Raw genomic sequence first — 17194 nt, 5'->3', positions numbered from 1 at the left:
AGCTTGGGCTTATGCATAAAAAGAGATGACACATTATCTACGAGTGCTGAGATTTCTAATATAAATAGCATCACCAAAAATATGATTCTGCTGTTTATGTAAAACTCAAGACACTGTTCTGACAGTGGTTTAGACTTAAGTTTCTTATCAGAAGGGTAGCTTTTATTATTTAAAGAATTTATCAGAAGGGTAGCTTATCATTTATTAGAAAATTTATGCTGACCAGTGAATAATATATTAAGTCTAAGTTAGCAGCTAAGTGGTATATACAAGATGTCTAACTGAACAAAAAACATATTGAACATACAGTAAGCGCCGGTTATAGTGATCACATTTGCAAATTGAATTTTAATTCTAATTAACGGCGATTCTAATAAGCGAAAATCGACAAATATTATCCGGAGGCTATAAAAATAAAGATATAAAGCACATATTTACACTTTATTACCAAAGGTTTATTAACAATTAAAAGATACATAAAAATTGGAATATTCTTCCAATTATTACATTCCGAACAATTTAAATTTATCCACAGTTAGCAAAATAAAAATAAATTTATACTTACGTACATAGCTTAATTAATATACATATTAATTAAACATAACACTTTATAATATGATTATAATTTAAAATAGTCCCTTATTTTAGATTGCTTTAAATTATCACTGCAAAGTCTATTTATAGATTTTTCAATATAGCTTCACGAGTTTGCCGTTTTGTAACTGGAATTTGTTCGGGTTAATCTTCATTTTCCTCCTCAGCGAAATTATCAGTAACAGACTGGGCAATTTCTTCATCTGTTAAAGCTGTAGTAACTTGTAGCTCGCCATCTATGTGTACCCATCATTAAACTCCTGTTCACCCATGTCTTTAGGCTTTTCAACGTGATCAGTATTGTGACTTAATTGCCCATCATGAATAATTAATCCACATTTTTTGAAACAGTTGCTAATACAGGTTTCGAAACTTCATTCCAGGCATTCATTGTCATATGAAGTGCATCTAGAACAGTTATCTGCTTTACGATATCGGATGATGTTCCCAAACCTTCATCTATAGACTCAATGATTCTTTGCCTCATATTCGATCTATAAAAGGTCTTAAAGGTTTTTATTATTCCCTGGTCAAGAGTGATGTGGTATTTGATGGTAGAAAAACTAATTCAATGTTTTTGAAAGTCAACTTTGGATGAGCTGAGCAGTTGTCCAAAACCAATGCAATTTGTTTGTTTTTCTTATCCAATTTTGAATCCCAATTAAGAAGATTATCTTCAAATAAAGAAGCTGTCATCCAAGCATTGATATTATTGGCATATTCAACAGATAGCTGTTTTATTCCTTTAAAACATCTAGGCAATTTACTCTTGCTGATAACCAACAGCCTCATCTTGATTGTTCCCGTCATGTTGCATGTTAAAAGAACTGTAATCCTGTTCTTGATCTTCTTTCCTGCAGATGCAGAGGAATTTTGAAAAATCATGCAGTGGTCTGGGGTAGCCCTGTAGTACAACCCTGTTTCATCTGTATTAAAAATGTCTTGAGGATTATAAGTGCTTAACACAATTTGCCAAGTGGTTTTCAACCAGGTTTCAGCTGCAGAACTGTCGGAATTCTGTTTTTCTCCATGAAGTTTTTTGTAAACAATATCATGCCTCTCCTTCCATCTTGTCAGCCATCTGTCCGTTGCTTTAAACTCTTCGTGTAGTTTTTCAGCAAAATCATTAGCTTTTTGAAGAAAATTTCTACGATTGATTGCCGCATTAAATGAGCTGGCCTGTTTGAACCAAACGAACAGAGCTTCATCTACTTGGCATTTCCCTTCATGCTTCCTTTTTCTGGTTTCACTAATCACATTAGTGTTTAATGTGTGATGTGATTTTAACAATTTTGATAAAGATGACTGAGGCACTCCTAATTTTATTGCCGCTTCCCTTTTGAGACATATTGCCTAAGTTTAATTTATCGTACATTTCTATAATTTGTTACTTATCTTTTACACTCAAATTGACTTTCTTTCTGTTCACTGACATTTTTTTTTTGTTAGTAAAATTTAAAACACAGTAAAAAAGATAAGCGTCAATCAATAATAAAGCACATGGCACACACACAAATTGGAACTAACACGACACATGCAAGTGAGACGAAGTTTAGATAAAGAAATGAAGAGCAGATTTCAATGAAGGGGAAACACATTTCACCATAATAACATGAAAACACAATTCCAGCTATCGATATTATCGCAAATGAATAAGATCGAGTTACTACCCATTCATTGCACTAACAGAAAAGCCCAATAAACCGAAAACTGCAAATTGTTTTTATTGTTTTATGGTTGTGACCTCCAGAAATATGGTTTAGAAAAATATCACAGAGGCATTCAAAATTGATTCTTATAACCGAAAATGTGATTCTAGTAAACAATGAAAGTATAGTGCATTTTATTGATATGGATCGGTTCTTTGAAATTTGATCCTATTTTTTTTTATTTATTTATTTATTTTTGAGTGGCTGATTCTATTAACCAGTGATCACTATAACTGGCACTTACTGTGTATATAACAATTGAACATATATTGTTAACATGTATTATAATTGAACATATATTTGGCTCTGTTTTGCTCTACACAGCAAGGGTCTATTTGTGGCTAATTCTTCCTTTGTATACCACAGACAAGACAGTTTGGTCACAGCCTATAAACAATACATTTTATATACTTTTTATTATATATGCATCAGGGGTGGCTCATTGGGACTGCAGCACCCCCAGCTTTTTAAATCTAAATATACAGTCAACAGAGTTATATGAAATTTTGTGAAGAACAGTGCCACCCAATGAATATTTTCATTAACAGCTACCACATATAGTATACACATCCTCTATTTCCAATAATCATTCCAGTAATAAATGAATAAAAACACGAGATCGTTTTCAACTTTGAAGTTTAACCATAGGTGGAACTGTGCACTACACAGTTCACATTTAGGCCAGTGGTTGAGTCAGTGCTTAGTTGGCAGGTCCCCAATATGCAGTTTTAGAGGTGATAAAACAAGTCAAAGGAACTGCGGAGACAGTCAATTCCAGTTATTTGGGACACATTGGGACTAATGCATTTTGGCCTGATTAAGCGGCTGCCCCAATTATCCGAAGTTTCACGTAAATTGTTAAAAATACAATGGACCCCCTGCTTTGCAATTGGTTCACTGTACAATCAAATCACGTTACGATGGACTCATCATAGTAAAGTACCGTTCACTATATGATGTGTAGTAAGCACCGGTCATTATGATCACGTTTGTGAATTGAATTTTAATTCTATTAAACAGTGATTCTAATTAGCAAAAATAGGAGGAATGTTATCCACAGGCTATAAAAGTAAAGCTATATTAAGCACAAATTTACCCTTTATTACCTTACCAATTAAAAAATTAAACGATACGTGAAAATCGGAAGAATATACGTGATAATCGGAATAATTAATATGTACATACTAACTAGTTGACATTTGTGGGTGGGGATTAAAATTTAAAACAGTAAAAAGATAAGCAGTCAATAACAAAGAACACGACACACACAAATTGCAAGTAACACAATACGCGCAAGTGAGAACGGACTAACAAGTTATAAAGCTTTAAAAATAGGAATGAAGAGAAGATTCTGAAAATAAATTTTGTTTATATGATTGAAGATTTCATGGGAGTGTAAACACATTTCACCATAATAACCCACAGAATTCCAGCTGTTGGTATTATCGCAAATTCAATAAGATCAAGTTTACTCTCTGTTTATGATAGATTGCACTAACAGAAATGCCCAATAAACAGGTGACTGCTAATTGTTTTTATTGTTTTATGGTTGTGACCTCTAGAAATCCAACTGAACTACATGGTACAGTTGCAGACAATCGTAGGGTAATCTCCAGTGCTGTGGTCTTCTGCCCTGATTAAACGGCATATTTTCCCAATTAAGCAGCAGAGTAAATCCTGGCTATTTTCTTGATTGGGTTTTGTTTTTAAGATTTACCCCAAATAAATGGCTGCCCTGATTAACCAGTGGCCCAAATAACCAGAATCCACTGTATATATGCATATTATGCATAAATTTATATTTACAGATTTGTTTGTAATGTATACATATGTTGCAAATATTAAATAATAATAAAAAATATACTGCATGTCCCCAGAAGTTTACATTCTCTTCCCCCCAGTGAAAATGTTCTGGATTCAACATTGCCAACAACATATGCCCCAACAGAGATTAGTAACTATGTGATGAATTTTTGTAATGTTATGTTGTGGTAGCTGAGTAATATCACAGAAATTCACCGCATAGTTAGTTTTGGGACAACTTATAGAATGGTTTTTTCTACTCACAAGTTGTCAGATATGTACTAATTGAGAGTATTTGTTATCTGATGAAAGACAAGTAGGTCTCTATATAGGCTGGCCTAGCAATATCTCTTATTTTAAACAAATAGTAAATTAGTCTTTTAATGATATTATTTGTTTAAAAGCCATGCATTTTGAGGCAACTTGTGGATATATGCAGTTTGTTCTGTCAATCATAGTATTTATATATAATCATAATATTTACAATAATATATATATTGTGATCTTAGTAGTGCCGTTATTATTCTACAGTTTCCTTTGTTTGCTACTCTATGAAATACTAAAGTGCATTTTCTTTTTAGGCTTTTGAAATAACTGTAAAGACATGTGCTTATACAAATCATACAGTTTTACCTGAAGCTCTTGAACGGTGGCCTGCTAGTATGTTGGGTAACATTCTTCCCAGACATCTGCAAATCATATTTGCAATCAATGCAGAGCATATGGAGGTATTTATTTCTTTAGTGAATTTACTCAATTGCTTTAATAAAAAAAAAACCTATAAAAATTTTATAGGTGTAATAAAAAAATAATAAAATTTTAATTAAAAAAATAAAAAATAATACTACAATATATTGCTTGAAAAACGTATACGTACAATAAATTGGTTTAATAAAAGACTAATATCTTATGTTACTATAAATATAAATCAAATGATTTCTAATGATTAGACGTTTTTAAGAATTAATATTGTTACAGGCAGTTTACATGCTAAACATAGTAAAGCCTCACTGTAATGAACTGTATTGGAGAAGGTGTGCACACTTAACGTTGCTCATATATTAAACTTGAAAGAAATACATGTGATCACTGTAGTTGCTAAAATGCAGTGGCATAACCATGCCAGTGCGGTGCATTGGGCCCACTGCCCGAAACAGGAAAAAATTTAATTGAGTAAGAATGTACGTTTTTACTCCAAAAAAAAAAAAAGAAAGAAAGAAAGAAAAAGTCCCAGGTGAAAAGTCGGAAGCCGTCCGGATTAAAAATAATATTGAAAATTTTGATTTTATGTTAACTACCGTACTGACAGAAAAAGTCTTGTCAAGTATTAATTCAACATCAACAATTTTGCAAAGAATGAATAAGGATATTGGTCAAGCTGCATTGGGCATAGAAACATCATATAGTCAAGTGAAAAAATTAAGAAATGAATTTGAAAATACCGTCGAGGAAGCATCATTTATTGCACAGAAATGGGGCATACCTTGACAATTTTCAAATAAATGTAGGAGATTTGTTAAGAAATATTTTGAGAACTGGCAGAGGACTGCCGATTTGAAATTCAGAATTATTCTTTAAAGTTAAAATTTTTTTATTGTGTAATTGACTTAGTGACAACAGAACTGCACAAAAAGTTTCAAGGACTAAATACAGTTTCTGCCTTGTTTGCATTTCTTACTCCAACTCAATTAATCCAAATTAATGACAATTCCATTATAAAAAATACAGAGAAGGTGCAAAAGAAATTTTCAAGTTTTCAGAATCATTTTCAATGCAATTACTACTTTGTGTAAAGTCACCAAAAAGTGAAATTTGAAAAAGTGAAAACTAAAAAGTGAAAAGTGAAAATTAAAACTATTCGTGAATTTGCAGAACTAGTCATAGTAAAATACTACTATATGAGTGTTACTTTTTCGGACGTGTGCTCTTATTGATATTATTTTTGACAATACTGTATCAGCCCGCAGAATGCTCGTTCTCTAAATTAAGATTAATTAAGAATTATTTGAGAAACACCATGGGACAGCAACATCTATCAGCATAGCACTGCTTAGCATAAAAGTGTAAGAAGCTGAAAGAATGGACATTTCTAAATTAATTAATGACTTTGCCAATGCCAAATCAAGGCAAAAACCATTTTAAATCACGCAAGTGAATATATTACTTCATTTAATTTTCAGAATTTATTTTTCATATTTATATTTATAGAATTTAATATTATTTTTGTTTTTATATTGTGATAAAGATTTTAAATATACGTTTACCATTGTATTGCTAATTTTTTATTTTTACCAAAACTTAAGTGATCAGAACGTCCTGGATTATGCAGGACAGTCCCGGATTGGACACGTAGCCTCCATACTTAATGGAAAACATAATGCAAATCATTTTCATTATGTTTGCCAGGAAACAATGGTGCAACAGAAAGAGTTTTCTCAGTGGTAAATAAGTTGTGGATGTCAGAAAAAATATAACTGACCATAGAAATGTTGAAAACAATAGTCCAAATTAAGTGCAATTTTGCTAATTCTTGTGAAGAATTTCCGAAAAAATAGCAAATAATGAAAAATTATTAAGAAAATTCCACTCCGTGGAGAATATATTTAATTATATTATTTAATTCCTATTGTTTTATTGTTAAAAGAATATGTATTTTTATTATTATTTCACAGAAATACCTATATTATATAGGTATTTCTATATTATATTATATAGGTATAATATTATATGGTATCTCAGAATAATCACCTGAGAGGGCATAAATTCAAATTGAGGAAAGACAGATGTAGGATAGGCGTGTGGAAATTTGTCTTTAGCCAGCGAGTGGTTGGTTGGTGGAACAGGCTTCCATCCCGTGTCGTGGAAGTTGATAGCCTAAATAAGTTTAAGGCTCATCTGGACAGGTATTTTGAATGAACAGAGGGGTGAAGTGGAAGTGGGATTTTTTTTTTTTTTTTTGGCTGATGCTGCATAAGTTTGCTTTCTTGCATCAAATGCCTCTACTAATGCTAATGCTAATTTCATTATCCTCTCTGGAAATTCAGGTGGCACTGTATTAATGTCTGACATACTCAATAAGTGGGTGCAAGGTAATGGTGAGGAAAATTTTGGTTACCTAGCCCTCTCTATGGACCCTTTTGTTCCCTTCACCAATCTGGTTGCCCTTCTCTGTGCCCATTCCAGCAGATCTACATCTTTCCTGAAGTGAGGTTTCCAGACCTGTATACAGTACTCAAGGCAAAGCCTAACAATGGCCTTTGTACAAGGGGATAATCACCTCCTTATTTCTGCTAGCAAAGTTTCTGTATATCATTGACAAAATCCCATGAGCTGTCCTGGCAGCATGTCTGCGCTGCTCAGAGAACTTCATATTAGACTGCACAATTACCCCAGCTCCTTTTCATTTTCGACTACCCTGAATGTTGTACCACACTATTGTTATGTCACTCTGTGATTACTGCTACCCATATACAGTACCTAGCATTTATCAGTGTTAAATTTCAATTGCCACTTCTCAGCTCATTAGCCTAATTTTTTGAGATCTTGTTGCAGTAGCATACGCTGATGTTGTTGTTATTTGGTTTTTAGGAGCATTAGCAACTAAGGCCATATTGCTCCAGGGACATACAGTGGTCATTCCCTGACCTTTCCGCATCCTCCGTATTTGGTGGTCACGGGCTCAAACCCCGGTCTAATCAAGAAGCGTGTGCTACTTGATTAGACTGCTGCTCCTGCCCACCTGGCTAGCTACGGAGGCACCTGCATACCCTGATTACTGTTGTTAACAACCCTACCAACCCTTGTATCACTGCAAACTTAAACATTAACCTAAATTTCCTTCATCGATATAATTAATAAATATTGAAAAGAATAATGGCCCCACTGAACTCTGGGGAACTCCACTAATAACATTAGTCCAAGAAGTGCAGTGCCTTTTGATAACCACTTTTTCCCACTCAACCCAACCCTTTACTGGGAGCAGTAACTTTTCCCTAATGCCACACTGCCCCAATTTATACAGCTGTATTTTCTGTGCAAATGAATCAAAGTGCACAACTTCTTTAAGGTTTCTACCATGAGACACTTTCTCACAAGGGCTGTTCAATAAAGAAAGATCATGACTTTTCATGAACAACCCTACTGCTTGCTATTTCTAGCTGAGCTGCAGAATTTAAGACCAACCAAGCTTATCAAAAGCAACCACACAGTTGATTTGTGTGCACAGTGTGACCTTGGCAGTTGGTCAAGCTTATGCCTGTTCAGTTTCACCTATGTAATGATAGATGTGACACGTGAGGAACAGTGTGCTTCTTTCAAATTTGTTTCCATCTCAAGAAAACATCAGCTGAAATGTATGAAATGTTAAAAGAGGCTTATAGTGAATTTATGCCTTCATATGTCACAGCTCACAGGTGATTTAGAATGTGTAAAGATGGATGTAATTCAATCAAAAAATTAACAGTTCTGGAGCTCCAACCACTGCTGTCATCACAGAAACCATAAACACTACTTCTGTAATCATGAGAGAATATCGTTGTATAACAGTAAGATATCTGTTGGAGATGTTGAGAATATCAGTAGACAGCATGCATGGTATTCTCCATGGCCGCATATGACAGGTGTTTGTGCATGCTAGATTCCAAGACTACTCACACCACAGCAACAGCAAGTTCACATGAAAGTTTGTCAGGAGCCGCAGTGGATGGTTACTGAAGATGGTGAGATTCTGCACAATGTGATAACACCGGGTAAAACATGGCTTCATTATTTGGAACCAGAGAGTAAGCAACAAAGCTCTGTTGGAAGTCTACATCATTGCCAACACTGAAAAAAGCAAAAGTTGTGGCTTCTGCAGGAAAAGTCATAGTCATCTCTTTTTTTGACATTCAAGGAATGGGTTACCAGCATGTTGTGTCAGGTCATATGACTGTTACACTCCTTATTAAAGAACCATACTACACACTTTGTGAGATCACATTCATTGCAAACAACTACAACTGCATGCAGGTGGGCAAGTGCTGCATCACGACAATGTGAAACCTCACATTCTCATACTGTCATCGAGTACTTAGCCAGGATTAATGTCAAATGTGTTCTTCATCCACCCTACAGCCCTGACCTTGCAACCTGTGATTTTTTAAAATTTTTTTATTTCCAAAGTTAAAATAAAAGCTGCAAGGAAAATGTTTCCAGTCATCAGAAGAAGTTGTAAAGGCATCAGTGGCAATTCTGAAATGTATGTCAAAAAATGGCTTTCACCATGTTTTTGAAGAATGGCATAAATGGCAGAAACATTAGAGTAAATGCATTTTTATCAACTGAGGACTATTTTGAAAAGGACTATCAAAATATGGATGATTAATAAAAGTATGTTATGAAAAAAACATATATATGATCATTCATTACCGAACAGCCCTCATTTGTTTTTTAGAACAACAGTTGTGCCAGTATCTAACTTTACAGCAAACCACAGTGATGTTTTATGACACACACACACACAGGACTGCAGCTGTTTTATGAACACACACACACGCACGCACGCACGCACGCACGCACAAAGTTGTACGTATATGAAGTTTTATTTGCTCTTAGTTATTATTTTTATTATTTTTTGTAGAATGTGGCCAACAAGTGGCCTGGTGATCATGATCGAATGAGAAGAATGTCTATGGTGGAGGAAGGACATGAGAAAAGAATTAATATGGCTCATCTGGCTATTGTAGGCTCTCATGCTGTAAATGGTGTTGCTGCAATTCATTCAGAAATAATTAAAAATGACATGTAAGCAAGATTTTTTGCTTCTTTAGAAGTTTAAAATTAAAATTCAAAATGATGTGCAGTGCCAGTTTTACACTTTTAATTTTTCATTAAAAGTGTAAAGCACAAAAATTTTTAGAGAAAAAATTATGAGTGAATAATACAGTATGTATTTTGCATGTACTTTATTAGTTACTTACTGTAAATTATGTAAGCCATGTTAACTGTAATTTTGCATTCTATGTATGTGTACTATTTTACATGTAATGAGGTAGTTTATAAATGTTACAGCAACTTTAGTTTATTATCCTGATGGAGAGATGTGCAGAGATTTTTGTACTGCTATTAATAATATGGAGACTGGAGAAATCCCCAATTTTAAACTCTTATATTGCAGCCATATTCCCATTGATTGTGAAAAACTATATGGATTCTAAAATACAAAATTTCATTTTTCATATTATTAGTAGCTTTTTTTTTTTTTAATTACAGTTTCAAAAGAAAGTCGGTTTTTCAATGATTTTTGCGCCTCAGCTTTGAAAGAAAATAGTCTGGAAATAGACAAATATTTCTCATTGAATTTTTTCCTGTTGTAAAGAGCAATAGTCTTTCAGAACATCTAATATCATATTCACACCTACAGTAGTTAATTTTAATGTGCAGTTCTTAAATATCTGTACAGTATATTAATATGGAAGCTGTTTTCTTGAGATGGCCATTGTGGACGATAGGCCTAACCGATCAGCAGGCTGAAAGTGGTCTCAAATTGAAGATATTTCTTCCTAGGTATGCAGAAAAATAAGAAAATATAAAAAAATTCCAATCTATATATTAATATGAAAGACATGTTAATATCTTCCATTCTTGGTGGTGCCACCAGTAGATGGCACCACCAAGAATGTTAAGGGCATTTCCCTAAAGGTTATACAGTAGTACAAAACTATTATGTTTCTTTATTTTTAAAGTTTTAAAAGTGCTTTTTTAAACAATAAATATTAAAAATAAGTGCTGTAATCAAGGTAAATGAGTTAATTTCAAAAGGAAAATAAATTATAAAATAAAAACTTATGGTGAATGTTGATTTAGTCATTCAATGTACAGATATCTTTAGAAAATCTTCATTACTCTTTGCTTGATTAAAACTTTACTTCAGCTCAGCTAACTATTTGTAACTCTATGAAACCATGATATAGACTGCTAACGATGCAAAGAAAAAACAGCAAAAAAACTTCTTTATGTATATAAACTCTAAAAGGAAGGGGATGAATCAGATTGGTTCACTTGATCTTAATGGGTTGATTGTAGATGATCATTCTCAGATAACTGCCGAATTAAATGCATATTTTCCATCTACATTCACACATGAGGAGTTATTCAAGGAGGAGAGGGCCAGATGTTTATCAAACCCTAACAGCGAGTTAAATTATTTTGTACTAACTGAGAGCAAAGTGGAGGAGAAATTGTTGAACTTAAACATAAGAAAGGCACTTGGGGTAGTGGGATCTATCCAGCTATATTAAAGGAGGTGGCAAAGGAAGTAAGCAAACCCTTAGCCATAATTATGAGAGCATCCTTGGACTTGGGGGAAGTCCCCACGGACTGCAGATGTGCAAATGTATCTCCAATTCACAAAGGTGGATCAAAGGGTGACACAAGTAATTACAAACCTGTTAGTTTGACTTCTGTTCCAGAGAAAATAATGGAGTCACTGGTTAAAGAAACATTGCAGGATCATCTAGACAGGACAGCAGTAATATTTCAGGCACAGCATGGGTTTGTCAAGGGGGAAGTCTTGTCTCACCAATTTGGATACTGTGATGTGATCACAAAGGAACTGGATGCAAAAAACGTCATATACTTGGATTTTAGGAAAGCTTTTGATACTGTTGCACGTGGAAGATTACTGTACAAATTGGAGCAGTATGGCATTAATGACAAGTTGTTACAATGGATGAAAGGATGGTTGAGTGGGAGAAGACAGATAGTGGTAATGGATACTGCTCTACGTGGACTAATGTTATTAGTGCTGCCCAAGGTTCGGTGTTGGGCCAATTGTTGTTTGTATATTTATCAATGATACTGATGAAGGTATATCAAGCTTAATGTCAAAGTTTGCAGATGATACAAAGATGGGCAGGGTTATTAATAATAGTAATGACAGTATGCTGTGCAACAGGATCTGGAAAAGTTTGGTAGATGGGCTGAGAAGTAGCAACTGAAGTTTAACATTGACAAATGCAAAGTACTGCATATGGCTAGCGGTAACCCCAGGAAATGTACCAACTATGTGGTGTTACAATTAGGGTAGTGGAGAATGAAAGAGACCTGGGAGTAATTGTGCAGTCAGATATGAAGTTTTCTGAGTAGTGCAGACAGGCTGCCAGAGTAGGTCATGGGGTCTTGTCAAAGATATACAGGAATTTTGTGAGCAGGGATAAGGAGATGATTATCCCCTTGTATAAGGCAATGGTCAGGCCACACCTTGAGTACTGCGTACAGGTCTGGAAGCCTCATTTTAGGAATGATGTAGAGTTTTTCTAGAACTACAGAGAAGGCTAACAAGACTAGTGAAGGGAACAAAGGGGTGCTCAGCTAAGGTAAAGAAAGCCCACACGAGAAGCATGCAAAAGTTCGATGAAATTTACCCGTAAAAGTACTTTACCGTAACAGCATTTGTATTGTTGCTCGCTTGGTAGACAGTGGGTGTTATCGGTCTGGAGTAGCAGTTGAATCCCATGGAGGCTTGAAATCCTCCCGAAGTGAAGGGGTGTAACCTGACCTTTTTTCTTTAGAATCACTAATTGAATTAACTAATTGAATCACGAACAGAGTCATATTGGAATTTCTGGTGTTGTAAAAAATGTTCGTAACATACTTTTACCGGTAATCTTTTTCGAAGTTTGCCATGCTTATCGTGTAGGCTTACTTTACCTTTGCCTTTTTTTTCTTAATAAACAAGTTATCCACTAGTCCCCAAGTGATTCTAAAGAAAAAAGGTCAGGTAAGCCCCCTCCACTTCGGGAGGGTTTCAATCTCCTATGGGATTCAATTTCTACTCCTGACCAATAACACCCACTGTATGTTTACTGAGCAAGTAACAACAAATGCCGTTACGGCAAAGTATTTTTACCAGAAAATTTATCGAACTTTTGCGTTGGCTTTCTTTACCTTCCCCAGGTGCTCTTGTGAAGAAAGGCTTAAGTTCTTTGCCTTTTTTTTCTTAATAAACAAGTTATCCACTAGTCCCCCAGTGATTCTAAAGAAAAAAGGTCAGGTAAGCCCCCTCCACTTCGGGAGGGTTTCAATCTCCTATGGGATTCAATTTCTACTCCTGACCAATAACACCCACTGTATGTTTACTGAGCAAGCAACAACAAATGCCGTTACGGCAAAGTATTTTTACCGGAAAATTTATCGAACTTTTGCGTCGGCTTTCTTTACCTTCCCCAGGTGCTCTTATGAAGAAAGGCTTAAGTTCTGCAAATTGCAGCTTCTGGAGACTAGGTACCTGCGAGGTGATCTGATTGAGGTGTATAAGGGCTTGAATGGATTGAGCAAGCTCAATGCTGATGGGATTCTTCGTCTTGCTCAGATTACAAATCTGAGAGGGTATAGATTCAAACTGAGGAAAGACAGTTGTAGAATATATTTGCAGAAGTTTGTGTTTAGCCAGCTGGTAGTTGATTGCTGGAACAAACTTCCATCTGTTATTGTGTAAGTTGATAGCTTAAATAAATTCAAGGCAGAACTAGACAAACATTTGGAATGAATAGATCAGTGAAATGGGAAGGATTTTTTTTTTTTGGCTAATGCTAATGAAGATCAGTTAAATATTATCAGGGAGATAACAACAGCAGTACAATGCAAAGATACTTCAGATAATAAAGCTTATTTTATAGAAAGTCCTGGTGGCACAGGCACGAACTATGTTTATCAGTGTATAATATGGAAATAATATTCCTGTTATTCCAGTTGCTTGGACTGGCATAGCTGCAATGTTGCTCCCTGGGGGATGTACAGTTTACAGCAGGTTCAAATTACCTATGAATTTAACCAAATCATCTCGTTCTTCTCTCAAAATAAATAGTCCAGCAGCTGAACTCATTAAGTCTGCTCGACTAATACTACGGGATGAGATGACATTGGCTTCCTGTGATACTCTCATAGTTGTTAACTGCTTATTCCAAGATATCATGAATAACAATGATGTGCATTTCTGTGGCAAAGTTGTTATTTTGGAGGAGATTTCCATCAAGTGCTTCCAATTCCTCATGGTTCACTGCACTCAATAGTTAGAAATTGTTTAAAATATTTAATTTGTGGAATTCTTTGAAAAATTCATATAGCAAAACATGAGGGCTAATCAAGATGAAATAGAATTTGCTAATTTCCTGCTTGTAATCGGAAATGGAACGTATCCCACAGTGCCTGAAATTTTGGACAAAATTGAATTAGATTCTAATCTAATAGTTCATGACAGTTTGATTCCTTTTGTTTTTGGCCCCACACTTACAAAATGCCATTTCATTGCATGCTATTCTTGCTTCAAAAAATGACAAGTGTGAAAAAATCAATTTAGAAATTTTACAAATGATGCTCTGTGAATTATTAAAATATAAGTGTGTTGACACAATTATATCTGAAGATCCTGAAGAACTTTTGCAATATCCAACTGAATTCCTGGACAGCCTCAGTTTAAGTGGTTTACCTCTCCACATTTTAGAGTTGATGGTAGGAGCAGTTGTTATTTTACTGCGAAATATAGCAATTTCAGAAGGATTAATTAATGGTACGAGACTTATAATCAAAGTTATGCATCAGAATTGTTTGGACCTAGAAATGATAACAGGAGAAGGTTAAGGAAAATGGGTACTCTTACTCTGTGTATATTTGACTCCATCCAATTTGACTTTTCCATTCTCATTTAAGAGATGGCAGTTTTTGGCTGGCTTTTGCGATGACTATAAATAAAAGTCAAGGGCAAATGTTTGATAGAGTCGGAATTTCACTTACTAACCCTGTATTTAGTCAGAGCCAATTGTATTAGCAATATCTACGGTTAAGATATGTTAAGATAAGGTTACCAGAAGGGCACAAGAATATAAAAAATGTCGTTTTCAAAGAAGTATTATAGAGACTGTACTACATTTTGTACATGTGAAATTACGCACGTAATTATTACGCAACACGCACATTTTGAATAATCAGAAAGAGGTGAAACCAAAGAAAATTTATAAGTTTCCTCAGATACAAGAAATGAGAAAGGATTCAATGCGTACTGCCTTACCTGCTCACGACAAAACACTGACTACATTTCTTTAGGACAGCTTGAGAAAAACTCTGCTACCAATTGTGAAATTTTTACAACAGGTACAGCTAGTACACTCTTAAAACAATTATGACATAGCAGCATATAAAGATTTGTTATTTGTTTTTATAAAAAATGTCAAGGATACTGTTCTCATTTAAAATATGGAATTTCAAGATCATGACTGCAATAGAATTTTTCGTTAAAATCATTCCATGTTATATTTTTAATAAAATAAGCCTGGAAAATGAAAGAAAACAGTTTTCCTAAGTTGTTAATATACCTTCCATTACTCTCACGAGAATGTGAAAAGAAAAGATTCAAAAAGAGTAAACAATGTAGACAGCCAACTCTAGTGAACTGATATGGTTGAATGGCAAGATTGTGTTGTGTACATAGCTTGTTACAATTGTGACAAGCTATGTGCAAAATGTATTGGCTCCTGGAAAATTACACGCATTATAAAATAATTTCTTTCAAAGCTACTAGAACTAACTAAAACTTTGGCTGCTGAAAACAATAAGTAGTTTTGTTATTTTTACCATATTCTTCGTTAATTAACATACTACATTGTGTTCTACAAAGATTTTAAATAGGCTTAGTAGCATTCATTAGCTTTTTTTTTTTTTTTTAAATTTAACTAGTGATATTTGTAATTTACGACTTGCTGCTTGTACCGGTGTTGGCACTATTATTGTTGAACTTGCCACCATTGTATAGATCGATACGAAATAGCGTAACATACAGGGTGATTCACTACCAGTGTGACAAACTTGCAGGAGGTGTAGGGGGCACAAAGACAAATCGGAATCACATAGCATTGCAGGGTCCGAAATGCCTTCATCATGTGGTAGAGGACGTTGAACGGGAGGTCGCGTGAACAGCGATCCCGCTGGAAGTCAGCATTTGCGAACCGTTTCTGTTGAAGAACCCAAGTAGCAAAAGTCCTCCGGAGTGGATAATCCGCAGGCTCCAATGATTGGATGCGTTGCAGATGGTATGAACTCATTTGGTTTGTTGACAGTATCCTCCATACAGTGTATTGGGAAATACCCAATCGTTGGCCTATCGCTCGAGTACTCGTACTCAGATTGCCTTCTGCAAGACGTAGGACATTCTCTTCATTGTCTGGCGTCCTCATCGTTCACTTTCGATTCATGGTACCTCTCGTGGTCTCACGTAACCTTCTGTGCACACGTGCAAAAATCATATGATGAGGAGCACGCCTGTGCGGGAAACGTTCCTGGTACAAGCGCAGAGCGGCGCGCCCATTACAGTCTGCAGCTCCATACGCGAGGTGCATGTCGGCCAGTTCAATGTTTGAATACTCGTCCATCCTACTGCCTCGGGAACCGGTTTGCAAATGCTGACTTCCAGCGGGATCGCTGTTCACGCGACCTCCCGTTCAACGTCCTCTACCGCATGATGAAGGCATTTCGGACCCTGCAATGCTATGTGATTCCGATTCATCTTTGTGCCCCCTACACCTCCTGCAGGTTTGTCGCACTGGTAGTGAATCACCCTGTATATCTCTTGATAGGGTAAGGTATAATATAAAACTAGATAGTGTAATACGTAGCACTGTATTAGGAATCTGTTAGCTTAGTATAGTATTATCAATTAATAATATTTTATTAATCTTATTAAATTTCATTGTTAATTAAACTGTATTTAAATGGAAATCATGACCAGACAAGAGCTGCGAAGCAAAAATCAGAGTAGCAGGAGTGCTGTAGCTTAGGGGAGAAATGAAGGGGTCGATTCTCCAACTATTCACAGTCTCAAAAAATGTGCTAAATGCGAAACATTTGGGAATATTTCGGGAACAGGACATCATCTAGCCAAGGAGGATGTCTTTATGAGTGGTAGGTGCCTAGAATGCCAAGAAATTAGGTGCCATCTCAGCATTCTGATGGGTGTTTGTGAGAGTTTGAGGTGTAGGGTAGATGTCTTCGAAGAAATTAATATGAGGGGGCCCATCAAGCTCTCAGCTGCTCAACTCAATGCGAGAACTCACTCCTGT

The 17194-nt window shown here is 35.3% G+C and overlaps 1 protein-coding gene across 1 annotated transcript in view; it reads left to right on the top strand.

Moving 5' to 3' along the window:
* Positions 1–17194, top strand: part of LOC150084884 (glycogen phosphorylase-like) — a 227805-nt gene that overhangs the window by 105103 nt on the left and 105508 nt on the right. The window contains exons 9-10 of the mRNA XM_090376683.1: positions 4688–4834; positions 9724–9887. Coding sequence (XP_090232809.1) covers positions 4688–4834; positions 9724–9887 — 311 coding nt within the window. The remainder of the gene's footprint in view (positions 1–4687; positions 4835–9723; positions 9888–17194) is intronic.

Source organism: Mastigoproctus giganteus, chromosome 6 (genome assembly GCF_048544385.1).
Source record: "Mastigoproctus giganteus isolate SK-2022 chromosome 6, ASM4854438v1, whole genome shotgun sequence".
Taxonomy (NCBI): Eukaryota; Metazoa; Arthropoda; class Arachnida; order Uropygi; family Thelyphonidae; genus Mastigoproctus; species Mastigoproctus giganteus.
Note: the sequence above shows the minus strand (reverse complement) of the source record. Positions and strands in the feature narration are given on the sequence as shown.